This window comes from Sorghum bicolor, chromosome 1 (genome assembly GCF_000003195.3).
Source record: "Sorghum bicolor cultivar BTx623 chromosome 1, Sorghum_bicolor_NCBIv3, whole genome shotgun sequence".
Lineage (NCBI taxonomy): Eukaryota > Viridiplantae > Streptophyta > Magnoliopsida > Poales > Poaceae > Sorghum > Sorghum bicolor.
Window position 1 is genome coordinate 66,514,752 of NC_012870.2, and position 24,474 is coordinate 66,539,225.

Sequence of the window (24,474 nt, forward strand, 5' to 3'; positions counted from 1 at the left end):
CGCGTCTCACATCGCACGGCCGGGCACACGGCCACACCAAGCACGGCACAGCTTGCACAGGAGGGGGCGGAAAGGGAAAAAAAAAAAAGAGTTGCCGGCGGAGACACGGCGCGAAGCCTTCAGAGGGCACCACCGCCGGGCTCCGCGATGGCGTCGGAGCCGATCTTCCGCGGGCACGAGGAGTCCCTCCCCACGGGCGCCCCCGGGTACACGCCCAAGCCTCACAAGCCGCTGGCGCGGCCGCTCCGGTACCTCCTGGAGGAGCAGCGCCTCCTGTTCGCGCTGGTGGGCATGGCTGTCACCTCGGCGGTCCTCCTCACGGCCCCATCGTCGTCCAACGGGGGAGGCGCCGTCGCCGCCGCCAGTGGCGCGGCCGCGGCGGGTGGTAGCGGTAGTCTCGCGCGGCGGCAGTACTACGGCGGGTCCGCGAACGCGGCGCTGGGTGCCGCGGTGGGCGAGCAGGAGCGGCGCGCGAGCGCGGCGCGGCTGCCGCTGGGCGTCCGTCGGCGCGGGCTGCGCGTGGTGGTGACGGGCGGTGCCGGGTTCGTGGGCAGCCACCTGGTGGACCGTCTCCTGGAGCGCGGCGACAGCGTGGTGGTGGTGGACAACTTCTTCACGGGGCGGAAGGAGAACCTGGCGCACCAGGCCGGGAACCCGGCGCTGGAGGTGATCCGGCACGACGTGGTGGAGCCCATCCTGCTGGAGGTGGACCGGATCTACCACCTGGCGTGCCCGGCGTCGCCCGTGCACTACAAGCACAACCCCGTGAAGACGATCAAGACCAACGTGATGGGCACGCTCAACATGCTGGGCCTCGCCAAGCGCGTCGGCGCCAGGTTCCTGCTCACCAGCACCAGCGAGGTGTACGGCGACCCGCTGCAGCACCCGCAGGTGGAGACCTACTGGGGAAACGTCAACCCCATCGGTACGTGTATAAGACGACGATCGAGGCTAATCGATGGATCATGTACATTCGATCTCGCTTCGTTCGTTCAACACGTTCGTCGTCGCTGCATGCACGTCCGACGATCGATCTATGGATTATATTTGCATGCAGGTGTCCGGAGCTGCTACGACGAGGGCAAGCGCACGGCGGAGACGCTGACCATGGACTACCACCGCGCAGCCAACCTCGAGGTTGGTCGTCGTCCTGACTCCTGTACTGCGGCGTGCGTCGCCATGCATCCATTCTTTGCGGATCGGATGGCAATTGCATGCATTTTTCGTCCAATTTAATCGACCCGCTGACACGTTCGTGCGTGCGTGCGTGCAGGTGAGGATCGCCCGGATCTTCAACACGTACGGGCCGCGCATGTGCATCGACGACGGCCGGGTCGTCAGCAACTTCGTCGCGCAGGTGAGTCGTCATTCCGGGCGTCCGGCCACGCACTCCATCAGCCGCCGCAGGACGCGAAACGCAACCATACGAGCTAGCGACTGATATGCATGTGCCATTCCATATGCTCTGCAGGCGCTGAGGAAGGATCCCTTGACGGTGTACGGCGACGGCAAGCAGACGAGGAGCTTCCAGTACGTGTCCGACCTGGTAATGCCAATATATGCAATCTCTCACACCACACGATCGAGGCCCACAAATTAGCTTAGCCTTATCGTAAGTTAATGCGTGATGCAACACGTATGTACCCTCTTACGGCCTTACCAAAATCCGGTCGCACTCTACTCCAGGCGGAGACGCGGCCATGAGAAACACGGTGCATGCACTGCATGCATGCCTTCAATAGTTCAGTTCACCTTGTCAAAAACAAAAAAAGTTCAACTCAAAGTGCGCGCGGCCAGCTCAAAGACGTCCCCGTCCGATCCGCTTGGCATTGCCTGCGTGCCCGTCACCGGCGTCACCGCCAAGTGTCCGCACGCATGCGCGCCATGCCCGCGACGGCACGGCGCGGCCGCTGCCGAGTGGCAACCGGTCTTCATCGTCGCCTCTGGAGTGTCTGGACTAGATCTCTGTTGTTAGTCTGGACCACGCCAAAGCCTCGGGCCTAGGACACGCATGGCACTACCCACTGCGCCACACTGGGCACTGGTATCAGCACCTCGCAGCTTTGCCGGCCGAAAGCAGTATTGGCACTAGCGCCGAAACAAGCAACGTAATCATACAGAACTACCGGGCATTTCTAGCTTGCGCCAAGGACCCCGTTCAACATTTGTCGATCTGTCTAGCTCCATACGGACGATCACACATCACTTTCGCTGCAGTAGATGTATATGTACTGATTATTTTGTGCACGTACAAGGCATGAAGACAAGCTCTATTTTTGTGCACAAGCTAGACACTAGCTCTATTTGTGTGCACAAGATCAAGACAAACCAAACAGGGACACAAATTTAAGACGACGTTAATTAAGGCCTTGTTTAGTTCCTAACAAATTTTACAAAATTTTTCAGATTTTTTGTCACATTGAATCTTACGGCACATGCATGCAGCATTAAATTTAGATTAAAAAAATAATTAATTACACAGTTTAACTGTAATTTGTGAGACGAATATAGTTAGTCTATGATTAGACAATATTTGTCAAATACAAACGAAAGTGCTATGATGTTCATTTTGTAGAAAAAGATTCCAACTAAACAAGAGGCCCAAACTGATGAATCATACACCTGTCATAGAACAAAGAGTACAGTGACTCTGCATATATTACAATGACCGCTGATGGATGGATGGCAGGTGGAGGGCCTGATGATGCTAATGGAGAAGGAGCACGTGGGCCCGTTCAACCTGGGGAACCCGGGCGAGTTCACGATGCTGGAGCTGGCCAAGGTGGTGCAGGAGACCATCGACCGGGGCGCGCGCATCGTGTTCCGCCCCAACACCGCCGACGACCCGCACAAGCGCAAGCCGGACATCACCCGCGCCAAGCAGCTGCTGGGGTGGGAGCCCAAGGTGCCGCTCCGCGAGGGACTCCCGCTCATGGTCCACGACTTCCGCGCCCGCATCTTCGGAGTCGGGGTCGGAGTCGGACACCAGCAGCAGCAGCATCGCAACCCGGCAAATAGCTAGCTGGATCGACCCAACTGCTACTTTCAGATTCGCATATGCGTGCATTCACTCAAATTTCGCCGGCAGGAAGAACTGGCCTTCAGAGCTCAGAGCCATATATACGTATCGATCGATGTGGATCCAGCAGTAGTGCAGTGCGAGCGGGAAATATCCATCGAATTCAGAAGATTTTAAGGGTATATGTATGTAGAAACTAGAGTAGGCCAAGCAAGCAGAATAGCCACAAATGCATGCAGTGCAATGCGAAGATCGTGCATGTAGTGAGCATCAGCATCACGATTCACGAGCTTGGGGTGCTTGATTATGCGGATGTGTAGCGAGCAATTCGCATGCGTAATTGTAACTCGTGCTGGTGCTGGAATGTATCAGCACACGGGCATGGTGAGTTTAGTAGGATGTAGTAGTGCAACATATGGGCATGGCAGCAGTTCTGAAAATTCACTTGTGCTGTTATATGCCATTGTGTGTGCCTTGACGGCTTCACGATGTGGCCGTGTGTTCCTCAGATCAGTGACCCCTTCACCTGAATGTGTTCATGTGTTTTATTTCTTGCGCCTTGCCAGTAGACGTAGGGTTTCTTCGGTAATCTACGGATTACAGTGGGGTGTACGGACTCTTCTTCTGCTTAATGAAATACATGCGGTTGTATGATTAAAAAAAAGAATATCTCGTTTCTGCAAAAAAACAATTGGTAAATCAACAATTTTTCCAAGTGGCTACACAAAGTTAAGAGTGTATTTATTGAGCTTCTCCAACAATTTCTAAAATCTCACTACAAATTGACATCTGAATCCTAGACCATTTCTCAATCACCTTGGATCGCTCTTGTACTTTTCTTTGTCTTTTATACATTTATTTACAATGGGAATCCTATCCTACTCCTTATTCTTCTCCACATCCTTCCATCTCCAAATCGGCTGGTCGATATGCGAGTGTGTATCGGTTGATTTTTTGTTCAAATGCGAAAAGATTGGAAACTAAGATAGTAAATTGTTGTAGAGCACTTTTTTAAAATCTTGCTTATTGAAACGGATGCGACGATTGTGGTGTAGGTGGTTTATTAGGGCGACAATGATCTAAGTATGGTGTCCAAACTTGTCAACGTGTTATGCAATTTGTTAACTTGAAATTTTATTTCTTGGAAGGTCCAGCAGCGACCTCAGTCTTGTAATAGGGTAGCCCATGAATTGGCTATTCTAGGTAGTTCTTGTGATCCAGGTGATGAACCGATTGTGGTTGTTATTCTAACACATATTCAGTATGTAATTGTTGATAATTCAACTTTTGTTTTGAGTAATGAAAATTTATGTTTCTCCTAAAAAAAGATTGGAAGTAGCTTTTGGAAACTCTTAGAGTCTTAGAGATGCTTTAACATGAACACATGTCCTCGCTTCCAAGAAGATGCATTAGCAATGGACGACTGTATAGATAGGTCACTTACTATTCACACATTATTCATAGAAGTTTTTTTTTCCTATCTCCTGTCAGTCTGTCACAAGGCCGTTGGAGCAATTTTTTTTAGGCCTTGTTTAGTTCGCAAAAATTTTCAAGATTCCCCATCACATCAAATCTTTGGTCGCATGCATGAAGCATTAAATATAGATGAAAATAAAAACTAATTGTACAGTTTACCTGTAATTTGTGAGATGAATCTTTTGAGCCTAGTTACTCCGTAACTGGACAATGTTTGTCAAATAAAAACGAAAGTGCTACAGTAGCCAAGACCCAAAATTTTTGCTAACTAAACAAGGTCTTAGCCCCCCTGCTCCGGATACAGTTGGAAGTCGCAAGATTTGTGATGATGAGAGGATGAAGAAGGATTTTTTTTAAAGAAAAAAAAAGAAACACGGAAGGAACTATTTTTTTCGTTTTTTGGGGCAAGACATGGGCTACTCCATATCTGAACGGGCACACGAGATGGCCACAAGAGAGGCCCATGACGGCCGAAAGGCCCAAACTGCAAACCAACCTCATCAACCAACCGTGGCCGTCCGATCCGTTCAGCCCTACTACTTATATATAAGCCATCTCCGCGGCGCATCCTCAAAAACCCTATTGTCGCTCCCGGCGCAGCCACCACCGAAGCAGCGGCGCACGCGGACGAGCCGAGCGAGGCGGAGGAGAGGAGATGGCGCGCGGCGTGGCGGCTGGGGCGAAGGGCGGCGCCGCCGGCGGCGGCAAGAAGAAGGGCTCCGTCACCTTCACGATCGACTGCACCAAGCCCGTGGAGGACAAGATCATGGAGATCGCCACGCTCGAGAAGTTCCTGCAGGAGCGCATCAAGGTCGCCGGCGGCAAGGCTGGCAACCTTGGCGAGGGCGTCACCGTCACCCGCGACAAGACCAAGGTCACCGTCACCTCCGATGGGCCTTTCTCCAAGAGGTATATAAGCACACAGCATGCTAGTTAATCCCGCTGAGATCCACGCATGCATATTTCTTTCTGGGTGCTGATTTTTGGACATACCACTACTGATTCGTCGAGCTGTATGTGTTCTTATCGGTTCCGTAGGGGATGAACTGGTCAATCTGCAGGATTAGGTATTTGATTTCATTTTTGAGTTGCAGCTAGTGAATCATTCTGTGATTATGCAGTAAATAAAATTAAGTTTGCTTAGGACACATTACTTTTTGAACTTGTTACTGGCTTACAGTTTTATTAGCACATTACTGTACCGCAGGTGCATACCTGTGATTATGCAGTAAATATAATTAAGTTTGCTTAGGACATAACATTTTGAACTTGTTACTGGCTTGACAGTTTTATTAGCACATTGCTGTACCAAAGCTGCACACCCTTCATATTATCTGTCGAGGAGATATATCATATTATCTGTCGACGAGATATTTCATGAGATGCAAGCAAGATGATAGACGAACATAAGCTTACTTTACACGCGTTGTCTAATGCAATTTTCATGTTTATTCATGCTGTTTGATTGTATCGACTAGTTTCTTTCTTGAGCTGTTTTAGTGGTATTTTGTTCACGGCTGAAACTTATTGTACTTCATTGTTTGTTCAGTTCACCAGTTGTTTGCTTGCATCAGTTACTGGGTTGTTTACTCAAATAGTGTGTATCAAGTTGTTGCCTTAAACGGCTAGTTTGAGCGGCTTAACTGTGATGTGCCTCCTGTGAAAACAAGTTCTTAGTTAAGTTTCTGAAACATTGTTGCTCCATTCTCAGGTACCTGAAGTACTTGACAAAGAAGTACCTGAAGAAGCACAATGTGCGTGACTGGCTCCGGGTTATCGCGTCAAACAAGGACCGCAGCGTCTATGAGCTCCGGTACTTCAATATTGCTGAGAACGAGGGTGAGGAGGAGGATTAGACGCACCACCTTATCTGTGTCTTGTGAACTTTGGATGTGTTGGAACACTCATGCTTGTAGCCTTTGAAGGGATGAGTTTTGATGTTTAAAATTGGTCTTATGATGTTTTTATAAGCGTGCTGGAACTTCTCATGTGATGCTTAGATAATCGAGTCGAAGAATTGTTGTTCTTGCTTCAGCCTCTGTAAGGATGACCGTGGGCATTGAGTGTTTATGAGCGTCTATAGAACTGACTATTTAGCTGCAGGTATTCATTTATTGGAGTCATTTCCCATCGCTTTGGTGATGCTAGGTTGGACAACATTCGTGATGCTATCCAAGCTCTCACGGTCTCAGTCGGGATGATGTTGCAAGATGTTATTGCAATGGGGGTGGGGTAGGCGATGCTGCAGCACATTTTTATGACCTTCCGGCATGGAGACTAATGTGTTCGAGCAGGGAGATTGTCTCTTACAGGGCATACTAGTCGGGAGGGTATTTCATCCAATACCATCACATTAACACCAAAACGAACCAGCGAACCTTGCAATCACTGATTGACCTGTGATTCTGTTCCATTTTCGTGTATAGTGTTCGAAACTAAAACCGAATCACATACACAACAGCCGATAGGTTGCTCACAATATCATTGCATTGAACAGTCATTTGCAGGAATGTCGACAGAACAAGTTTATACAACAGCCGATACGTTGCTCACATCATTGCATTGAACGGTCATTCAGAGGAATGTCGACAGAATCAGATACAAAGATCCCTTCTGAGATCTACCAACCAAAACGCAAGAATGCGCATTCAGCCTTTACTTCGATTACCAACATTATTGGCGGCAAAAAAAAAGAAAATTTCAGACTCCATTGAAAGTGCACATAAGTTTATCACCCAAAAAGCAGCTGGCAATCAGCTTGTCTAAGTATGTTCATGCAAGCGCTGGGGCGGGAGTGCAACCAGTAGCAACTTCAGATGTCTTCTGTACAGAACTGTACTTCTTTGTGATGAACCTGACATTTCATTAATCATCAGTTACAGTTCATCAGCGTGATCATTGGTTATTCATTTCAGTTCAGACCAAATTGAAGATTAGTGTAGCTGTACATCTGCCTAGCAACCAGGTTAAGTTGGTTTTATGTTTAGTTAACCTATTTAAAACATAAGAACACATGGAGGAAGCTACAATAGTTCCACCCTATCACATATTCCTTTAACTAGTGAAACAGTTTAATTAAGATGCAGATGAAAAGAGCACACAAGTCCAAGGAGTATTCACATTATCTAAACTACAGTTTACACAAAAATTATTTATAGTACTTTATGTACATGATGAATAGGTCAGCAGCCAAATTAGCTAATTGATCATTTGATGAATTAGTACGATACAAAATTTGAGTTTTCAATGCAAGAATGTGCTGGATACTCATGCATACAAGACTTAAGTATTGTCTCTTAGAGTTTACAACATGCATTGCCTATATCATATAGGCTGCAAGCCTGCAATACAATGACACAAGGCTAGTCATCTGAAACAGGGGGCAAGTGATACGGACCTGAAGAAATCTCTCCATAGCAACTCAAACATTAACCAATTTGTCCCAGCATCAGATGTGCCATCATTATTCTTGGGTGTTGACCCAAAAGGAATTGCTCTGGGAAGAAGAGAATTGCTTAATTATAGACAGAAAAAATTGTATAATGGTGAACTTGGGCTCAGCGAACTTGAATATACCTAGTAGCATGCTTCTTCAACTCCTCATACATGAAGCGTGGAGAGAGGCAACCTGTAGCAAGCCATGGAGAAATTTTGCAGGAGAAATTAGCACCATATATGCTATCTTGGGTATTGCTTTTGTCTGCTTTGTTTGGCTGCATAGAGCATTCTACAGCAAACTTCTTCAACCTCTCCAGAGCTTCTGTCTCACCACCAATGAGAGTAGATCCAACAGCAGGTTTCGAGTCCTAAATGAACAAATAATGAAAGGTAAGTATCAAAATGCACTGTGCAAAGGAGTAGAAATGCAGAAGTGGCTAGTCAGTGGGTCTTTGGTACAAACTACAGGGGAAAAAAATATGCCCGTGGCACTAACTCAAATTATTTAAAAGGGACGATCCATTCACTGGTGTCACTGTCCTTGGGGGAACCGGGGAAGTAACACGGCTCAGCATTCCATTTCCACATTGATGTTGAAGCCCCTTAAGATGTCAATTTAGTTCTATGTATTCTACACAAACGACTCATAAGAGCATAAGATAAGACCAAAAGCAGCAGATGTCATAGTGACTCAGTTCCAAAGTTGCAAAATGCAAATAAATAAATAAATAAATAAATAAATCGAGCGATGAAGGTGAGACTATGATAAACAATTCAATTGCAGAAAGAGTGGAATTTGGCATATCTGATTGAGACAGAACTGCATCTTTTATCATCCAACCACAAAAAGTAATTGTATTACCATTTTGTCCTGTGCTACTCGGACAATACTACCACAGCTGTGCAAAAAAAATGGATTGACAGACAGCAAACAATAGCAACACACAGCCAACACTCGTAATAGGACATTAGGACATAGGACTAAATCTCATATCTTATTTTATTTAACTTGATTTTTTTTGTGAGAGGCGGCTGATCCCCCTGGTATCGCGTCAAGCCAAGCACGTGCGCCGTATGCGACCAGGCAACGTTGACACGTGTTGAGTGGCTGTTTGCGAAGAGGCACAGAGGGTAGAGCATCTAGCGATTTCTTCACACTTAGGAATTATTAATGGCCTGTTGGGCTGTGATTGCTGCAGCATCTACTCATAGCTGCAATAGTTCCTCATGCACAAATTTTGCAGAAGCAGCTGTGCTGAAATCAGAAGCGAACATCCATCCGTTTTCATCCTTAACTATGCCCCACCAAAGACCCAACATACCCAAAGATATGCCTAAAAAGTAGGAAATGGATTATATAGCCAAATTGTAGATGAAATCAAAGCATGCCATAATTAGCAACATCCATTTGTTTCTATCTGTACAATTTACTTAAAACTATTGAACGCCAGAAACTTTTACCACATATAAATGTAAGATGCTGAACCTAACTAAAGATCTAAAAGCACACCACAGGAAAAGAAACTAATCTATATCTCGAAGCCAACTCACCTGTGCCATGGCTGGTGGCGCAGTGAGCCCGAGCTCAGCAAGCGTGGGGATGTCGCCGGGCTCGAGCACATTCTTCATGGGCACGCACTTGACCTCCTCGGGCGCTTCCAGCACCTTTCTAACCTCCAAACCCTTCACGGCCTCCCTGAAGCCGCCATAGTTGGACGGCATGTCCTCGAGGTGGAAGGGAAGGTCTTCCACATGGTATAGCGTGCTACCCCAGAAGTACTTCACGTTGATGCCCTCCTTCTCCACAGCCTTTTGCACCCTCTCCTCGGCGCGGACTTCGTCCCGCGATACCTCGCCGTGAGCGTACACGGCCTCCGCGCCCGCCGCCCGCGCGAGCTCGGGGATGACCACTTCGGGCCTGCCCACGCGCACCACCAGGTCCCCGCCGCGGGCGCGGAGGCTCCGGCGCAGGTCGGCGACGGAGTCGAGCAGGAAGTTGGCGCGGTACGGGCCCGTTCGGTCGAACCCCGAGGGGGACTTACCGAAGTCCCGCGGGTCGAAGACGAAGACAGGGAGGAGGGAGGACGACGCCCCCGCTGCGGCGTGGAACGGCTCATGGTCGTGGAGGCGGAGGTCGGCGCGGAACCAGACGAGCGTGCGGCGGCGCCCCGCGGCGGCGGGCGCGCCCGAGGGGAAGGAGCGGGAGAGGCCCGGCGTCGAGGAGGGCAGCGGGGCGATGACGGAGGAGGTGGCGGAATTGAGGCGGGTGGGGCGGCGGGAGGGAGGCTGCGCGGCGGAGGGGTGGAGGCAGACGGCGAGTGTAGAGATTTGAGTGGGGAGGTGGATGGTGGAGGGGACGGAGGCGAGTGTGGGGGTGGCCGGCGCGCGGATGGAGAGGGCGAGCGAGAAGGAGGCGAAAGGGAGGAGGCTGGGGTCGTCGCGCGGCTGCTGGGCGCCGGCGTCAGAGTCGGACGCGGCGGCCATGGTTGGTGAGATGGGCGAGTGAATGAGAGGAGGTAGGGATTTGGTGGTGTGCGCAGACTGCGGATGAGGAGTGAGATGCCGGTGGGTCGGAGGGGAAGGAAGGCGGGGGAAGGTGGTGAACTTTTGGACCCCCACCAACCACTTGAGTTTTACCAGAATCTAGATCGAACCTATTTGTCACCTACCCCTTCTACCCAAGATGCACAAGCCAAAGAGCCCAAGAAAGCTTTCGTTTGAAAAGTAAAAATAGAAATAAACAATGCCAGTGTAACAAAGAACCAAAATCAGACTTATGTGTTTAAATCTATTTGCAAGCAATATCGTGCTAATTTTGGTCAATTTGTGGTCGTACTATTTATATATAGTATATACACCATGTAATTTACGTATTATGGCTTATGTTGCTGATTTATTGTAAGAAAAACTCCTCATAAATTCAAGCGGGCATGATACCGGATCTTTCTCAAAAACACATCACATGGGTCTTTATTGTAGCTTAGCTACCAAATTTTAAAATATTTTCGATGACAAATGCATAATTATGCACGATACATTTAATTGAATCCACCTACGTAAATGATATGATATGAATATGGTAATGTGTAGCTTACAACGTAGTGGCATTTGACATGGGTGAATAGTTTAGAGGAAGTCGTAGTTTTTGCTTGTCAGGAGGGCCTTGAGCTCGCTGTTGTGTGGTGCAGAAAACATGCTATTCTTGAAACAATGTAGTAGCATAGCTAATAACATGTTACCCTTAAGAACGCCTCAAAGAACCACCGTGAGTTACATCTTAAAGATAAAGAATCAATAGATGATGGAGGTAAACTATAGGTTTAGAAAGCTGTCCACACACAAAAAAAAGTAAGATGGTGCTGCACATGTGCTCGCACAACTGGCAAAATGTACCAGACATTCAACGGTGTGCCATTTTAATTGATGCGTGTCGAACAAGTTATTGTTTATAATTGTAATTATGATTATGAGTGATTAATAAAGCTTTATTTTTCTAAAAAAGAATTTATACATTAATTCTTGTTAAAGTACAACTATAGCAAGTAAGTTTGGTTATTATCTCCTAAACTCACGCCCATGCCAAAATGCCCGCGTAGTCTGCCACATGTGGTCGTGGGTCGCGCACCATTTTCAGACACCTATCGAGCATGTTAACAATAAAGGTATATATCATTCATGGTTGTAAGTTTAGGAAGTTGAAAACAAGCAATTGTTTCTCTCTATATATCGCACATCCAGTTATTTAACACATAGATAGCACATAATCATAAATGAACTAGAGCTTTAAGACAAAAGTAAGAACACAAGATCTTAAGAAGTATAATCTAAGTCAACATAAACATATACATTGTCTCGATGTTTGCGTTTACTCTCCTCAAGCAATCCACATTTCATAACATTGTGTTTAGTTGTTTATATTTTTGTTATATGTAGTTGCCTTCATATTCTAGTTGAGTCTCATATTTTTAGTAAAGGTATGAGATTTTTAGTTTTACATATGTATTGGTTTATGTAAAGTTGTATTGTTTAATACGACCAAATCTACATCTTGGGATTTGCTTTGAGCATCGAACAAGCCTGTATTAGTGCATCCTAGTTATACATGAAACTAATCAGACCACATAAATATTTCTTAGGCTACGACAACCAATCGAGGGTGACACCAATGGACACCTACAACTATTGTCCTAATCTACTCACCGGGAGCAAAACGTAAATTTCGTACCAAACTAAAAAAGAATAGAGAAAAACTAAATGCACACTATCACAAACTTTCCAAGTGAGGACAACTAAGGGTCCACATCTGAGAATTTTTTTTTATTTTGGAAAAGATCATGGATAACTAGGACGTGGGCAAGCAACCTTAGTTTGCCATGAACCACTTGAATTAGCACGACTGCACGAACCTTAGAGAAATCTAATATCGTGTTCATTTGAACTTATCAACCAGAATTAGACATACTTTTTTAATTAAATAATAATATTTTTCTCTCACAACAAATTCACATCAGCATCAGTATTAGCCGCAAAAAATAATCTAGCCATTTATACTTTTTTTTACTATAGCCATCTTTGTTTTATAGAGTAAGCACAGTAATTGGCTTATAACCAAACAAATGCTGATGTGAAAGAAAGAAGAGACGAGAGAAAGAAGAGCTTGACTCTCATGTATAAGTAACAAGTTTGACACGGAAGCATATACAATAATGAACCCATACATTGACTAAATGTGAGCATGATTAGAAAGAGAACATGACATGTGAATAAAAATATAATAAAATAGTTTTTTGGACAACTAGCTTAGCTCTCATAATTTTGCTAGCTAAACACTTTCTAGGGCTCGTTCCTACAGCAGAAGATAATACTGTAGCCATCTTTTTTTTCTTTTGAGAAATTGTAACTTTTTTTTTTTGAGGAACTGAGAGAAATTGTAACTGTAGCCATATAAGAACCGCCTTGCGGGACTTCTTTATTTTGACAGGCCGTGTCTTACTGTTGTGGGCTGGGCCTCATGTCTCCAACCTTGTGACTCGATCCGATCTTCTCTGTTCCTCCTTGGCCCCCTCCCCAAATCCACCGCCATCTCCGAGCCCTAACCCCAACCTCGACCGCCCATGGCCGCCACCGCGGCCTCCTCGGCCGCCGCCGACGCCGCGTCGAACTCCGATGAGGAAGCAAACTATGAGGAGTACATCCCAGTCGCCAAGCGCCGGGCCATGGAGGCCGAGCGCCTCCGCCAGCTCCGCCTCAACAAGTCGGCGCCGACCTCCGCCGCCTCCACCCTCCCGCTGCCGCCTCCTCCGCCTCTTTTGCCGGCGCAGGCCTCCGTTCCCGACGCCGCCGCGAAGCCCAGCCTCCTCGTCAAGGCCACGCAGCTTAAGCGCGCCGCCCCGGAGGTGACCGCCACGGAGCAGCGCATCCAGCAGGAGAAGGAAGTGATTGAGAATCTCTCAGACAACAAATCCCTCAGGTCAGTCCGTGAGATCGCCAAGGGCATCATCTACACGGACTCGATCCAGACCGGGTGGAAGCCGCCCCTCCGCCTCCGCCGCATGCCGCTCGCCAAAGCCAACGAGCTCCGCCGCAAGTGGCATATCATCGTCGATGGTGACGATGTCCCGCCGCCTGCGCGTGATTTTCGGGACCTCCGCCTCCCGGAGCCCATGCTCCGGAAGCTGCGCGAGAGGGGCATCGTCCAGCCCACGCCCATCCAGGTGCAGGGTCTGCCTGTTGTGCTCTCTGGGCGTGACATGATAGGCATCGCTTTCACGGGGTCGGGGAAAACTCTGGTGTTCGTGCTGCCGCTTATCATGGTGGCGGTGCAGGAGGAAATATTGATGCCGATTGTGCCTGGGGAGGGCCCGTTTGGGATGATCATATGCCCGTCGCGGGAGCTGGCCAAGCAGACATATGATGTGATTGAGCAGTTTCTCATTCCACTTAAGGAGGCCGGGTACCCGGAGATAAGGCCTTTACTTTGCATTGGGGGTGTGGATATGAGGACACAGCTCGATGTGTTGAAGAAGGGTGTGCACATTGTGGTGGCAACGCCTGGTCGGCTCAAGGATTTGCTTGCCAAGAAGAAGATGAACCTTGACAACTGCAGGTAAGTGTTCGATGCAATGGAAACATGTTTCGGTAGCAAACTCTTGGGTATCTTCATGTTATGTGTTTAACGGTGTGCTGATGTGAATATCTGAACAAAACTTTGTTTGATAAGTAATAACCAGCACAATCTAATATCAAAGTTTAGCTTGGTCACTCTTTTCATGAACCCTGTTCTAATGAATTGAAAAAAATATGGACCTGCTTGCAAAATGTGTTTGTGGCAGCACACACGTTAGGGTGACTATTGAATTTGTTTCATTTAGTTTTCTTTGTACTAGAGTGGATAGTAAGCCATTGCCTATCATATTATCATGTAGGGCATGATGTTATGTTGGACGCAACATATAGCACTTGCACAAAGAGATCCACTTATAAATTTGCACCATTTTCTAAGGAAAGAGGAGCATATGTTCTCATATATCAGTATTCAGTACTTTTATAGTTTTATTCAGCAATTGTTTTTTAATTATTAATGTGATTATTAATTCATATCAAACAAAAGTGATATGTTTTTTAGTAAAAGTCGTACTGTGGAAAAGGAGTGTTTAAAGTATTTCTGTTGCAATTATTTTGTAGCTGTCATTCTGCTTCTAGTTCAGCAGTGGTTTTTATCAAGTGCCGCAGAATGCTGTAGCAAGCATCTCAGCAGATGGACCTACAATCCTGGTCACTGTACCCAGATTTCAGATTTTAGCTTGCAATATTTATCTTTGGCTAATTTGTTCCTTCAGCTGAATGTAGTTTTGGTATTCCAAAGTCTTTGAAAGATGCCCTTTTTAAAAATCTATCAAGCAAACTAGATCCTTATCCCATGTGGCCATGTGTCAGTGCTTTATGTTTCCAGTTCAGACTTTACTTGGTTCATTCAGTTAGTTAGAGCGTAAACTGGTCAATCTCTCCGACTCTAATGAGGTTCCTACCATTCCACCAATTATTGTACATGGTTCTAAGTTACTTAATGTCCCTTTTATGATCTGTGCAGGTACTTAACCTTAGATGAAGCAGATAGGCTGGTTGACCTAGGATTTGAGGATGACATCAAGGAGGTTTTTGACCATTTCAAGGATCAAAGACAGACCCTTCTTTTTTCTGCTACTATGCCTCAGAAGATTCAAAATTTTGCGAAGAATGCCCTTGTGAAACCAGTTACTGTCAATGTGGGAAGAGCTGGAGCAGCAAATCTAGATGTCATTCAAGAAGTTGAGTATGTCAAGGAAGATGCTAGAATTATATACCTCCTTGAATGCCTCCAGAAGACTCCACCTCCTGTTCTCATTTTCTGTGAAAACAAAGCTGACGTCGACTACATCCATGAGTACCTTCTTCTAAAGGGAGTGGAGGCTGTTGCTATCCATGGAGGAAAAGATCAAGAGGAGAGGCAGAATGCAATTGACTCCTTCAAAACTGGAAGGAAGGATGTTCTGGTGGCTACTGATGTTGCATCAAAGGGTCTTGATTTCCCTGACATCCAGCACGTCATTAACTATGACATGCCTGCTGAAATTGAGAACTATGTCCACCGAATCGGTCGAACTGGTCGATGTGGGAAGACTGGCATAGCAACTACCTTCATCAACAAGAATCAAACTGAGACCACGCTTCTTGATCTCAAGCACCTGCTGAAGGAGGCAAAGCAGAGGATTCCACCGGTGCTGGCGGAGCTCAACGATCCATTGGAGGATGAGGAAATAATTGCCAAGGAGAGTGGTGTTAAAGGTTGTGCTTATTGTGGTGGGCTTGGCCATCGTGTCAGTGACTGTCCAAAGCTGGAGCACCAAAAGTCCATGGCAATTGCTGGCTCGAGAAAAGACTACTTTGGGGGCGGGGGTTACCGAGGAGAAATATGATTGCTCTAGGTTGATGCTTGTGTGTGGTTATCAGGAGCTAAGATGCTGCAACTTCAGCTCAAACATGTTACATGTATCAGCTAGCCAAGGCTCCTCCCTCGATGTTGAAGGAAGACGCATCGTATTAACGAACTTGTGATATGCTGGGTATAACACTGCTTGCTACTGACCTACCATATATCTTGTTTGAAGGAGGCAAGTAGATTATTCTGCCCTGTTGGAAAATGTAACCAGAACAATTGCTGGCGTATGTTTCTTATAGGAATGTTGCGAAGCACCAGTTTTAACCCCTTTCTGTAATCAATCAACATTTCAGATTAACTCATGTATGTATATTTTGATCTCGTATGCTATATTTCCATCTCATGTCTGCTTTGGCATATGAGCAGCAATATTTCCGAGTGTCACCTGCACTCTGGGGTGTGTCTTCTTGCTACCAGTGAGAACTAAAAGCAACTCAATTAAATAAATATTTCTTGGTTTTACCACCAATCTACCATGCAACAGAGTTAAAAAAAAATGTTTTGTCTTCCCAAGTCATTCACTTTTTTAAATAAAAAGATTGAGTATCCGTGCTCATTTGCCCAACAAAATTTTTAACCATGCCTCAGATTTGGGAAATATACCCTCTTGGGCGTGTTGTATCAGTTTGTGATAATCCATACGATGATCGTCGCGATTCTGATATTATTATTAGGTGTGATTTAGTACGCCCCATTTTCCTCATTCCTATGATCCTATCTGAAGCTGGTGGTGCTTCGCTGAGCTGGATGAGGAGCAACTGACTTGAGTTCTGAGTCCCCTGAGGAGACCGTGGAGGAGCTGAGCTAGGTCGAGGGAGTTCACTCCAAAAACCAAAAACAGTCACATCAAATTTTACGGCACATGCATGAAACATTAAATATAGATGAAAACAAAAACTAATTACACAGTTTGCCTGTAAATCGTGGGACGAATCTTTTAAGCTTAGTTACTCCATAATTAGATAATATTTGATAAATAAAAATAAAAGTGTTACAGTGTCAAAATTCAAAATCTTTTCGAATCTAAGCAAGGCCCGAATGTGCATCTGATCTGAAAGTTGCCCATGGACTGCGGTATGATGAGTAGGAATGGCAACGGGTATGTACCCGATGGGTACTGGCCACCCGTACCCGCACCCGCCAGGTCAAAATCTATTCCATCGGGTTACCCGCGAAAGCAGACGGGTAAGAAATTCATTCCGTACCCGCACCCGACGGGTAATTCTTAGCCGACGGGTATTCCATACCCGAAAATATACCCGAGTTCAACAGAAATATAACAACTTTCAGCAAGTTAAATATCACAACTTCTAGGAAATTAAGCATAATAACTTCCAGCAAATTAATAGCAGCACTAGTAGCACACCAGCCGCTCAACACTTCGTACGTTCAGCCAATCAGTTCATGGGCTATATGGGCTAAATTGCTTAGGTTGCTTACTCATTTTGCGGATATTTCTTACCCACGGGTTCGCGGGTATGGGTACTACTGTTCCACACCCGTACCCGCCATACCCGATGGGTAAAGGATTTCGCCCAATAACGTACCCGCGGGTACAAAATCTATTCCATACCCGCGTTCTTATCGGGTAAAACCCGTCGGGTACTCGGGTTTCGGATACCCATTGCCATTTTGGATGATGAGCCAGAGCACTACTATCCCCAACCAAGAAGGCAAGAACCTTGTTGCAGAGAGTCGCTGATCCTGTCTGCCCTGTGAGACCTGCTCTGCACAGTTGTGGCTGTAAACGGCAAGAGCTGCTCCCTTGCCTGATTGTTGAGCTCCATCCAAGCCGGAACGATCTTTGGAGTTAGAATGCAGAACCGACAGGTCATACGCATGGTTAGTAACACTATCATAACATAATTTTACATGAACCAATACGTACGGGTAAGGACCTTTTATGCTATATATATGATAGCATGGATTCAAGGTTAGACAAGTTACTCTACTCCACATATCAAACTACAAATATAAAGTTGTTACTCTGCTTCACAAGAAAATAGATATCAAACTACAAATATAAAGTTTTTATTGGACCATTACAACGTGGGTTGCCATAAGATCTGGCTACTGAAACCAACGATTCAGATATCGATCGCGCCAGCCCCTTGGCCGTGGGCATCAAATTCACTTCGTTCCATGTTCGACGAGTTGAACATACACAAATCATCCAAATTTACTGGCGTCTGAAAAAGTGGGATCCATACAATACAAGACAGGCGACTCTAGTCAACCAGTGGCCAGTGCTAATCATCATTGAAATATAGCATCCATATCATTTGGACCATGTGTAGCTATTAGCGAAGGCAATAAATAACAAAGACAACTACTTGTACCAAAATTTCTCTGCTCTCATAAACTAGTGGTGTGAAACCTTTTCCTATGGGTCATGCGCTGCAGCTGGAACCCATTTTCACTATGAGAACAATCCCTATACACTCCTGGAGGCATGCACTTGCAAATTCGCTGTGGCAACATAAAATTCGGATCAGCTCTCCTTTATGTCTTCGCTTCTCATCAAATGAAGCCATTGACAAAAAGACGACTGTCTCATCACTTTCTCTTTTGTGAAGTTGCCCCCTTTCCTTGTTTGGCAAAGGCTTTCTTTGCTTTCTGGTTTGGGGTTGCTCTCTGAATGACTCGTTTTGGTTCATCAGGCTTCTCATGGGGATTAACCTCCTCATATTGTATTGGTTTGATGATAATACCGGGCTTCTTAACTATCTGAAAGGATGGGAGGTACAAGTGAATAGAAGCATATTTTAGATAGCATGCAATCTTATAAATGAATGGTAAGAAGGAGCATTTCTAATTATCCAACTAAAATATGTAGGCAATGGCAACAGAACATTGTCCTTTTTTTCCTAAGTACAAATGCTTTAGTAAGTAAAAGATTTATGAATTATCATCATGTTAGAATGTCAATCATTTGATGTCTCTATTTCCTATGCTGGATGGCATAAACAAACATCAAGGTTGCACATCTGAAATAGTAGGTAACTAGGTATTTCATTGTAAATGCATATAATGCAATTCAGAGAAAGCAAGACTGTAGCTGTCAAAGTAGATTATTGAATCACATGTTTGATTTCTGCTGTCCTCAATTCTATGAGCTAGTAATAATAATTCTTAGAAGTTCCATGTAGCAGCTAGATGCACTCACCGCAGGTCGATTGAGAGCAGAAACCGATATTGCTGGGTTGAAATCAGGCCCAATAGGCATTCGGATGCTCTGCTCATACGCATCTTTTGAAGTGAAAGGGAAAGGCAAATTCCTTGCTAAATACTTTTCAACCTGCAGAGTGAAAACCAGTAAGATTATTTATTGATAAAGCATTTCTAGTGAACTAAGATTCTTGTTCTAGAATTATAATGGAACAGCAAAGGTATGCACTTTACATAAACAACAGAAACATAAACCACACTGAACATGTGTATGTAACAACTCAAATACAGCCTTACCTTCTTATCTACATGTTCAGAAATAATGACGTGTTTAAGCTTTGAGTCCTTCCTCCTCTTCAAGGCTTCTTGTCTATTTCTTTTAGCAACTTCATGTTCTTTTATCATCCATGAGGGAAGTCCTTTTTTCTGTTGGATGTCTGTCCACTGGCCCCAGCCAGGAACAAGAGCAGGCTTTTCAGGTTCAGGATTCTCCTCATTTAAAACATCCATTTTGTCTTTCTCAAATTCAGCTTCAACATCATCACCAGCAAAAGCCTGACGTATGAGATCCTCTTGAGATGGAAGTTCATAGTTCTCCTTTCTGTCAGAGACAGTCAAGAAGCCCTCAACCATCTCTTCCTCAGAATCTGAATCAGAACTGTGATCCTGTTGCTACTCAAACAACAACGTGCAAAACGAAATAAGCAAAATAATGAATGGACCTACTAATAGGAACTGTTGACCATAGTTAAGGCAAACCTTAGGCTTTGGGTCTACAATAGAAGGAACTGGTAATTTGGATTTATTGGTAATGCCATTGCCATTGCTCTGGTCATTTCCTTTATTACTTTTGACCTGGTGAAAACAATAGTTAACAAGCTTAAAATAAAGTAAGACAAGGAAATAAACAGCTACCGCAAGATACCAGAATGACTACCTTCTTCCATGAATCACCAGCTAACATTCCAACTTCAAAAGTTGTCTTAGGACCAGGATTTTTTATGATATCATTAAAGCTCTACATAATGCAAAAAATGTATATCAGATTACATTATCCAAAACACATGGTATAGTTCTTAAGGCGTAAAGGCAAGACATGACAATGCCACCGCCCGGACGCCTTAGACGCCTAGGCACCCACCTTAGACGCCTAGGCGAGCATTTTGCAAGGCTGGGGGGTCGCCTGGATGCCTAGGCGTCACCTAGGCGACGCCTTAAGAACTATGCATGGTACAATAACTTAAGGTATGAAGGTCTTACTCTGTACATATCATTCTGTGGTTCATCATCCAGTAGCGCATTCCCAAATTGGATATCATCATGTTTCATAGTTACTTCATTATTGCTCAAATGTTGGGCAGGCTCAGAATCATACTCACTATCACTGCTGTTTTCAGTATCTTGTAATTTTCTCTTCTTTACCTCTTCGTGTGTATTTTTGACAGGCCCAAATGTTCTTTTACCTGACACCTTAATTGAGTCGTCATTCTGTTTAGTGTTATTCTCCTCCAGTTTCTGCAAGGAATCATCGTATTCTTCAAGAGCCTGTCGTGCTTCCTCATACGTAGCTTCCTCACGCTTTTTCATAGCACGCTCCTGTAAATAAGCAGAGAAATGTGATTATGGTGGTGACAGAATCACAGCAATGCTAACAAATATACTTTTTTTCTAAACAAATGCATAGACAGCCTGTGTAATTAAAATGCACCATGAAAGGCAATGAAAAAACTCCAGAATTTGGTATCTCATTGTCTTCTTCAAGAGCTTTAAGAATCTTTTCTTTCCCTCTGTTTAAGATCTTTGCTTCTGAGTCACTCTCGTCTTCATCGTCATCTGAACTTTCTTCACTACTAGAATCATCTTTCATGGAATTCATTTTTCTAGTCAGAAGAGTATTTTGTTGGAGCTGTGCTGCAATAGCAGCTCGGGTTCCTTCATCTTGAACAGACAATCCACGCTTGATTATTCGCTTTGCCCATTGTGATGTATTCTTGTGCTTTAATGTCATCCTTTCCTATAAATATTTCAGAAAAATTAGCGACGTTGTTGGGGGGAGACCAATGAAGAAATTATCCTATAACTGAGAAAAACATGAGTAATGATTTACCTCTGCCCGTTTAAATTCTTGTTTCCTAGCATGATCTTTGACAGCTTCAGGATCTGCCTCGAAATCTGCTGATGCTGCCTTCAATTTGTCCTTCTTTAACATCCGGTGATATGTCCTGGACTTGATCTTCTTCACACGCTTTGCTTTCATCTCATGACGAAATAGAAGGCTGCGCATCTTAGCAAGGCGGTTTTGGCGTTCTCTCACATCTTCCACATCAATCTACATAAGTTCATTAACTTATTTAGAAAGAATGTTCCATGGCTTCGAAAATAGTGTAGTAACATGTTCAGCGTGCGTAGCACCCAGCACTGTTATAGAACCTAGTTAAGTTCAGTAGAACTGACAGAGTACAATGAGATCATCAAAGATACCTTGTTAAGTTCCAGGATTTTGGCGCCATCCTTCTTGTGTGCTTCTATTATTTCTGTGCTTTGCGTAATTTGAGCAATCCTCTTCTCAAACTCAGTCCTTGGTTTAAATTCGCTAGCAATTGCTGCAACAGTGTTCACACCCAAGTTGGTATCATTTTCAAAGTATAGTACAGGAGCCTCCCTGTTACTCTTCACAACTCCTTCCCACTTTGTTAGCTCATTCTTGGATTTCTGAAACGTCACACTGCGCTCAATCTTGTCCCTCTCTACTTTCGGAAGTGGGGCTACCACGACCATCGGCTTTTTCTCCTGCTGCTGCAGCCTCTTACGGATCTTGCTATACCCAGGTTTCCCCTGGACATTATCCAAGAGATCATGAATTGTGACAGGTCCATCTCCATCACCATGCTGCAGAGGCAGCTCCAATGGCTGTTTCCTCTTCTTTCCTGTTTTCACAAATTTATTTCAGATTTTGAACCCCAAATGATACACACTAACTCATTTTTGACCACCAGTTTCAGATCCTCCCATGAAAGTGGGAGATGCATCATTTACTCAAGAGAGCTACAACATTGTTTAGCACGTCACAGTCTTAGCTGGGAAAAACTCCTTTTAAGCCTTCAGCAAAAAATCAATCTGAGGTATTTGTAAGTAAATTAGGTGCCTAAACAACTGAGATATTTGTAACATATGACTTGTTCCTACGATATTGACAATTAGCAAGCAAGCAATATTTGTAAATTTAGGTGCCTTAGTATTCGTATTGGTTTGCTCGAGGTTTCACACTTCCAGGTTAGGCCGTGGGGGTGCATGATCCTGTGCTAGGGGGGTGCACATGTGGTGAATTTGAGATGGCTAGAACATAATTTTATTTTTGCCTTGGCTAGTTGGCTTTTTATCTTCGCCCCTAGCTGCTGTTGCAGCCACTGCCAAGCCCTCAGTGGCTACAGTTATCGGCAAGAGAATCAAATGCCGCCACAACCGCAGCCACAGTAAAATGAGGACAGGCGAGCACAGCTAATATGTATGAAATGCCTATGAGTATGGATAAGGGTAACAAGCTTACCATCGAAGGCTTCTCTGGGCATTCCGGTCGTCTCCTGAAGTATTCTTATCTGCCTGTCCTCATCATCACCGTCGTCATTGTCATCTTCTTCCATATCCTCGCCTTCGTCCGAAGGCACATCCTCATCCTAGAAAAAACGCAAATGCGAACATAATTCGGCGGAGTTCGAGACCAACTCAAATGCTAACAATAACAGCATCTCAGCAATCTCTTCGCTAGTGGCCCAGTGCATCGAGTAGGAGGAGGAGTCACCGCACCGCATCGGAGGCGTCGCTGTCGAAATTGTACTCGTACTTGGCCACGGCGTCGTAGCGGCCGTTCTTGCCGGCCTCCTCCTCGGGCACCCCTTCCTCGTACTCGTACACGTCCTCGGCCACCCCGTCAGACCCCTCCTCATCGTCGGAGCCGCGGGCAGCGCCAGGCCCCATCGCGTCGAGCTCCCGACGCATCGCCTTTGAGAGCTGCGGCCCGTGGCGCCGCCTCTTCCCTTGGCCCGGGGCGGGCGGCTTGCCGCGCCGCATGGCGGCCTTTTTCGGCATTGGGGTGACGAGCAGCGCGAGGGAAGGGATCCGGTGGAGCGGAGAGGGGAAACGAACGGCCGGCGGCGTTGCGGGTGACACTGCGGCGGCCTAGCAGTGTCGAGCGTGGGAGTTGGGGGCTCGGCCGGGTCGAGCGGCTGGCGGCTAGGGTACGCTCGCGACTCGCGACTTGGGCCGGGACAAGAGATGTTTCTCCAGTCGGGCTGTAGACAAACTCAGGTGAAGCAGCACGTCTGAGCCCAAGCGAGTTATTGGCGAAGTGCGTTTGAGTTTGAGCTCAAGAAGTTCGGCCGTTGCCTCCTCCATCAGAAATTCGTTATTTTATCACCTCTACCTTTTCAAAAACTGTCGAATTTTACTTTCTCGCCGGTTATGAAAGCTATTTTCGCGGACGTAGTGCCACCTAGGTAACACAACAGCTATCGTCACAAGAGATTTAATAACAAAACCAAATAACAAAGTCTATTTTTTTATTACTTTGAAGTCTGTTCGCTTGAATGAAAAACCATAGCCGAAAATATTGTTCGCTAATTTATTGTGAGAGAAAAAATATTATTGAATGACTGACAGATTCGGCATATAAGCTCGAGCAAACAGGACCATAATAGACATATAGATCCTACAGAAAGGAACAAGCACAACTCTACTCTCACAACATGCGACTCGATCACTTTTAGACTCATTTTTTGTGGTTGTCTTGTACAAACTCCATCCCATCTTCATTTTGCAAGCAGCTTTGAGTAACGGACTAAAGGGGTGGTGAAAATAGTAAGAGTGAACACATGTCATACTTAGCGAGTGATAAGTATGACATGCAATGCAAGACTTTAAGCAAGGTAAAAACCAACGCTGGTTTAATTGTGATAATCACTTAGAGTTGGTCAAGTTTTATTAGCACTTGATTATCACAAAAAAGTGAAATGAAAACTCAAACCACCATTAAATAGCACATATTAAGCATACCATTAAGTTACACACATTAAGCATAAGACATAAGAGAATGTTAATCATCATGATAGCCTCCGTGAGCACAACTAATGTATTAGTTTAAACTCTGCAAAGATTATACATGTTACCCACAAATATTAATGATGCTCATTTGCCTGGGTTTGCAAGACTCTTAAACTTTGAGTCGATAGGATTCATCATGGTATATTCCCAAGAATTTTCTAAGAAAAAGTAACCGATAAGGTTTCAGCCACTAGGCACTAGACCTTGTTTAGTTCACTCCGAAATTCAAAAAGTTTTCAAGATTTTTTGTCACATCGAATCTTGCGGCACATGCATGAAACATTAAATATAGACGAAA

General features: G+C 45.3%; 5 protein-coding genes across 5 annotated transcripts; 3 read left to right on the plus strand and 2 right to left on the minus strand.

The window, feature by feature from the left end:
• On the plus strand, positions 1 to 3,527 carry LOC8082311 (UDP-glucuronic acid decarboxylase 2). Its single transcript, XM_002465248.2, has 5 exons — positions 1 to 925; positions 1,058 to 1,137; positions 1,274 to 1,357; positions 1,472 to 1,546; positions 2,690 to 3,527. The coding sequence occupies exons 1-5, from the start codon at positions 148 to 150 to the stop codon at positions 3,020 to 3,022; spliced, it is 1,350 nt and encodes a 449-aa protein (XP_002465293.1). The 5' UTR covers positions 1 to 147; the 3' UTR covers positions 3,023 to 3,527.
• LOC8083646 (60S ribosomal protein L22-2) lies at positions 5,052 to 6,597 on the plus strand. The gene is made up of 2 exons (XM_002465249.2): positions 5,052 to 5,404; positions 6,207 to 6,597. The coding sequence occupies exons 1-2, from the start codon at positions 5,151 to 5,153 to the stop codon at positions 6,349 to 6,351; spliced, it is 399 nt and encodes a 132-aa protein (XP_002465294.1). The 5' UTR covers positions 5,052 to 5,150; the 3' UTR covers positions 6,352 to 6,597.
• LOC8083647 (blue-light photoreceptor PHR2) lies at positions 6,963 to 10,528 on the minus strand. The gene is made up of 4 exons (XM_002467834.2): positions 9,485 to 10,528; positions 8,072 to 8,301; positions 7,893 to 7,991; positions 6,963 to 7,349 (listed from the first exon to the last, which is right to left on the minus strand). The coding sequence occupies exons 1-4, from the start codon at positions 10,415 to 10,417 to the stop codon at positions 7,268 to 7,270; spliced, it is 1,344 nt and encodes a 447-aa protein (XP_002467879.1). The 5' UTR covers positions 10,418 to 10,528; the 3' UTR covers positions 6,963 to 7,267.
• LOC8082312 (DEAD-box ATP-dependent RNA helicase 35A) lies at positions 12,912 to 16,280 on the plus strand. The gene is made up of 2 exons (XM_002465250.2): positions 12,912 to 14,039; positions 15,024 to 16,280. Exons 1-2 carry the CDS (start codon positions 13,048 to 13,050, stop codon positions 15,886 to 15,888), a joined length of 1,857 nt encoding a protein of 618 aa, XP_002465295.1. The 5' UTR covers positions 12,912 to 13,047; the 3' UTR covers positions 15,889 to 16,280.
• Positions 17,919 to 23,350, minus strand: LOC8083648 (U3 small nucleolar RNA-associated protein 14). Its single transcript, XM_002467835.2, has 11 exons — positions 22,884 to 23,350; positions 22,627 to 22,753; positions 21,561 to 22,006; positions 21,187 to 21,408; positions 20,788 to 21,093; positions 20,340 to 20,675; positions 20,017 to 20,097; positions 19,839 to 19,934; positions 19,377 to 19,751; positions 19,078 to 19,209; positions 17,919 to 18,638 (listed from the first exon to the last, which is right to left on the minus strand). Exons 1-11 carry the CDS (start codon positions 23,163 to 23,165, stop codon positions 18,468 to 18,470), a joined length of 2,574 nt encoding a protein of 857 aa, XP_002467880.1. The 5' UTR covers positions 23,166 to 23,350; the 3' UTR covers positions 17,919 to 18,467.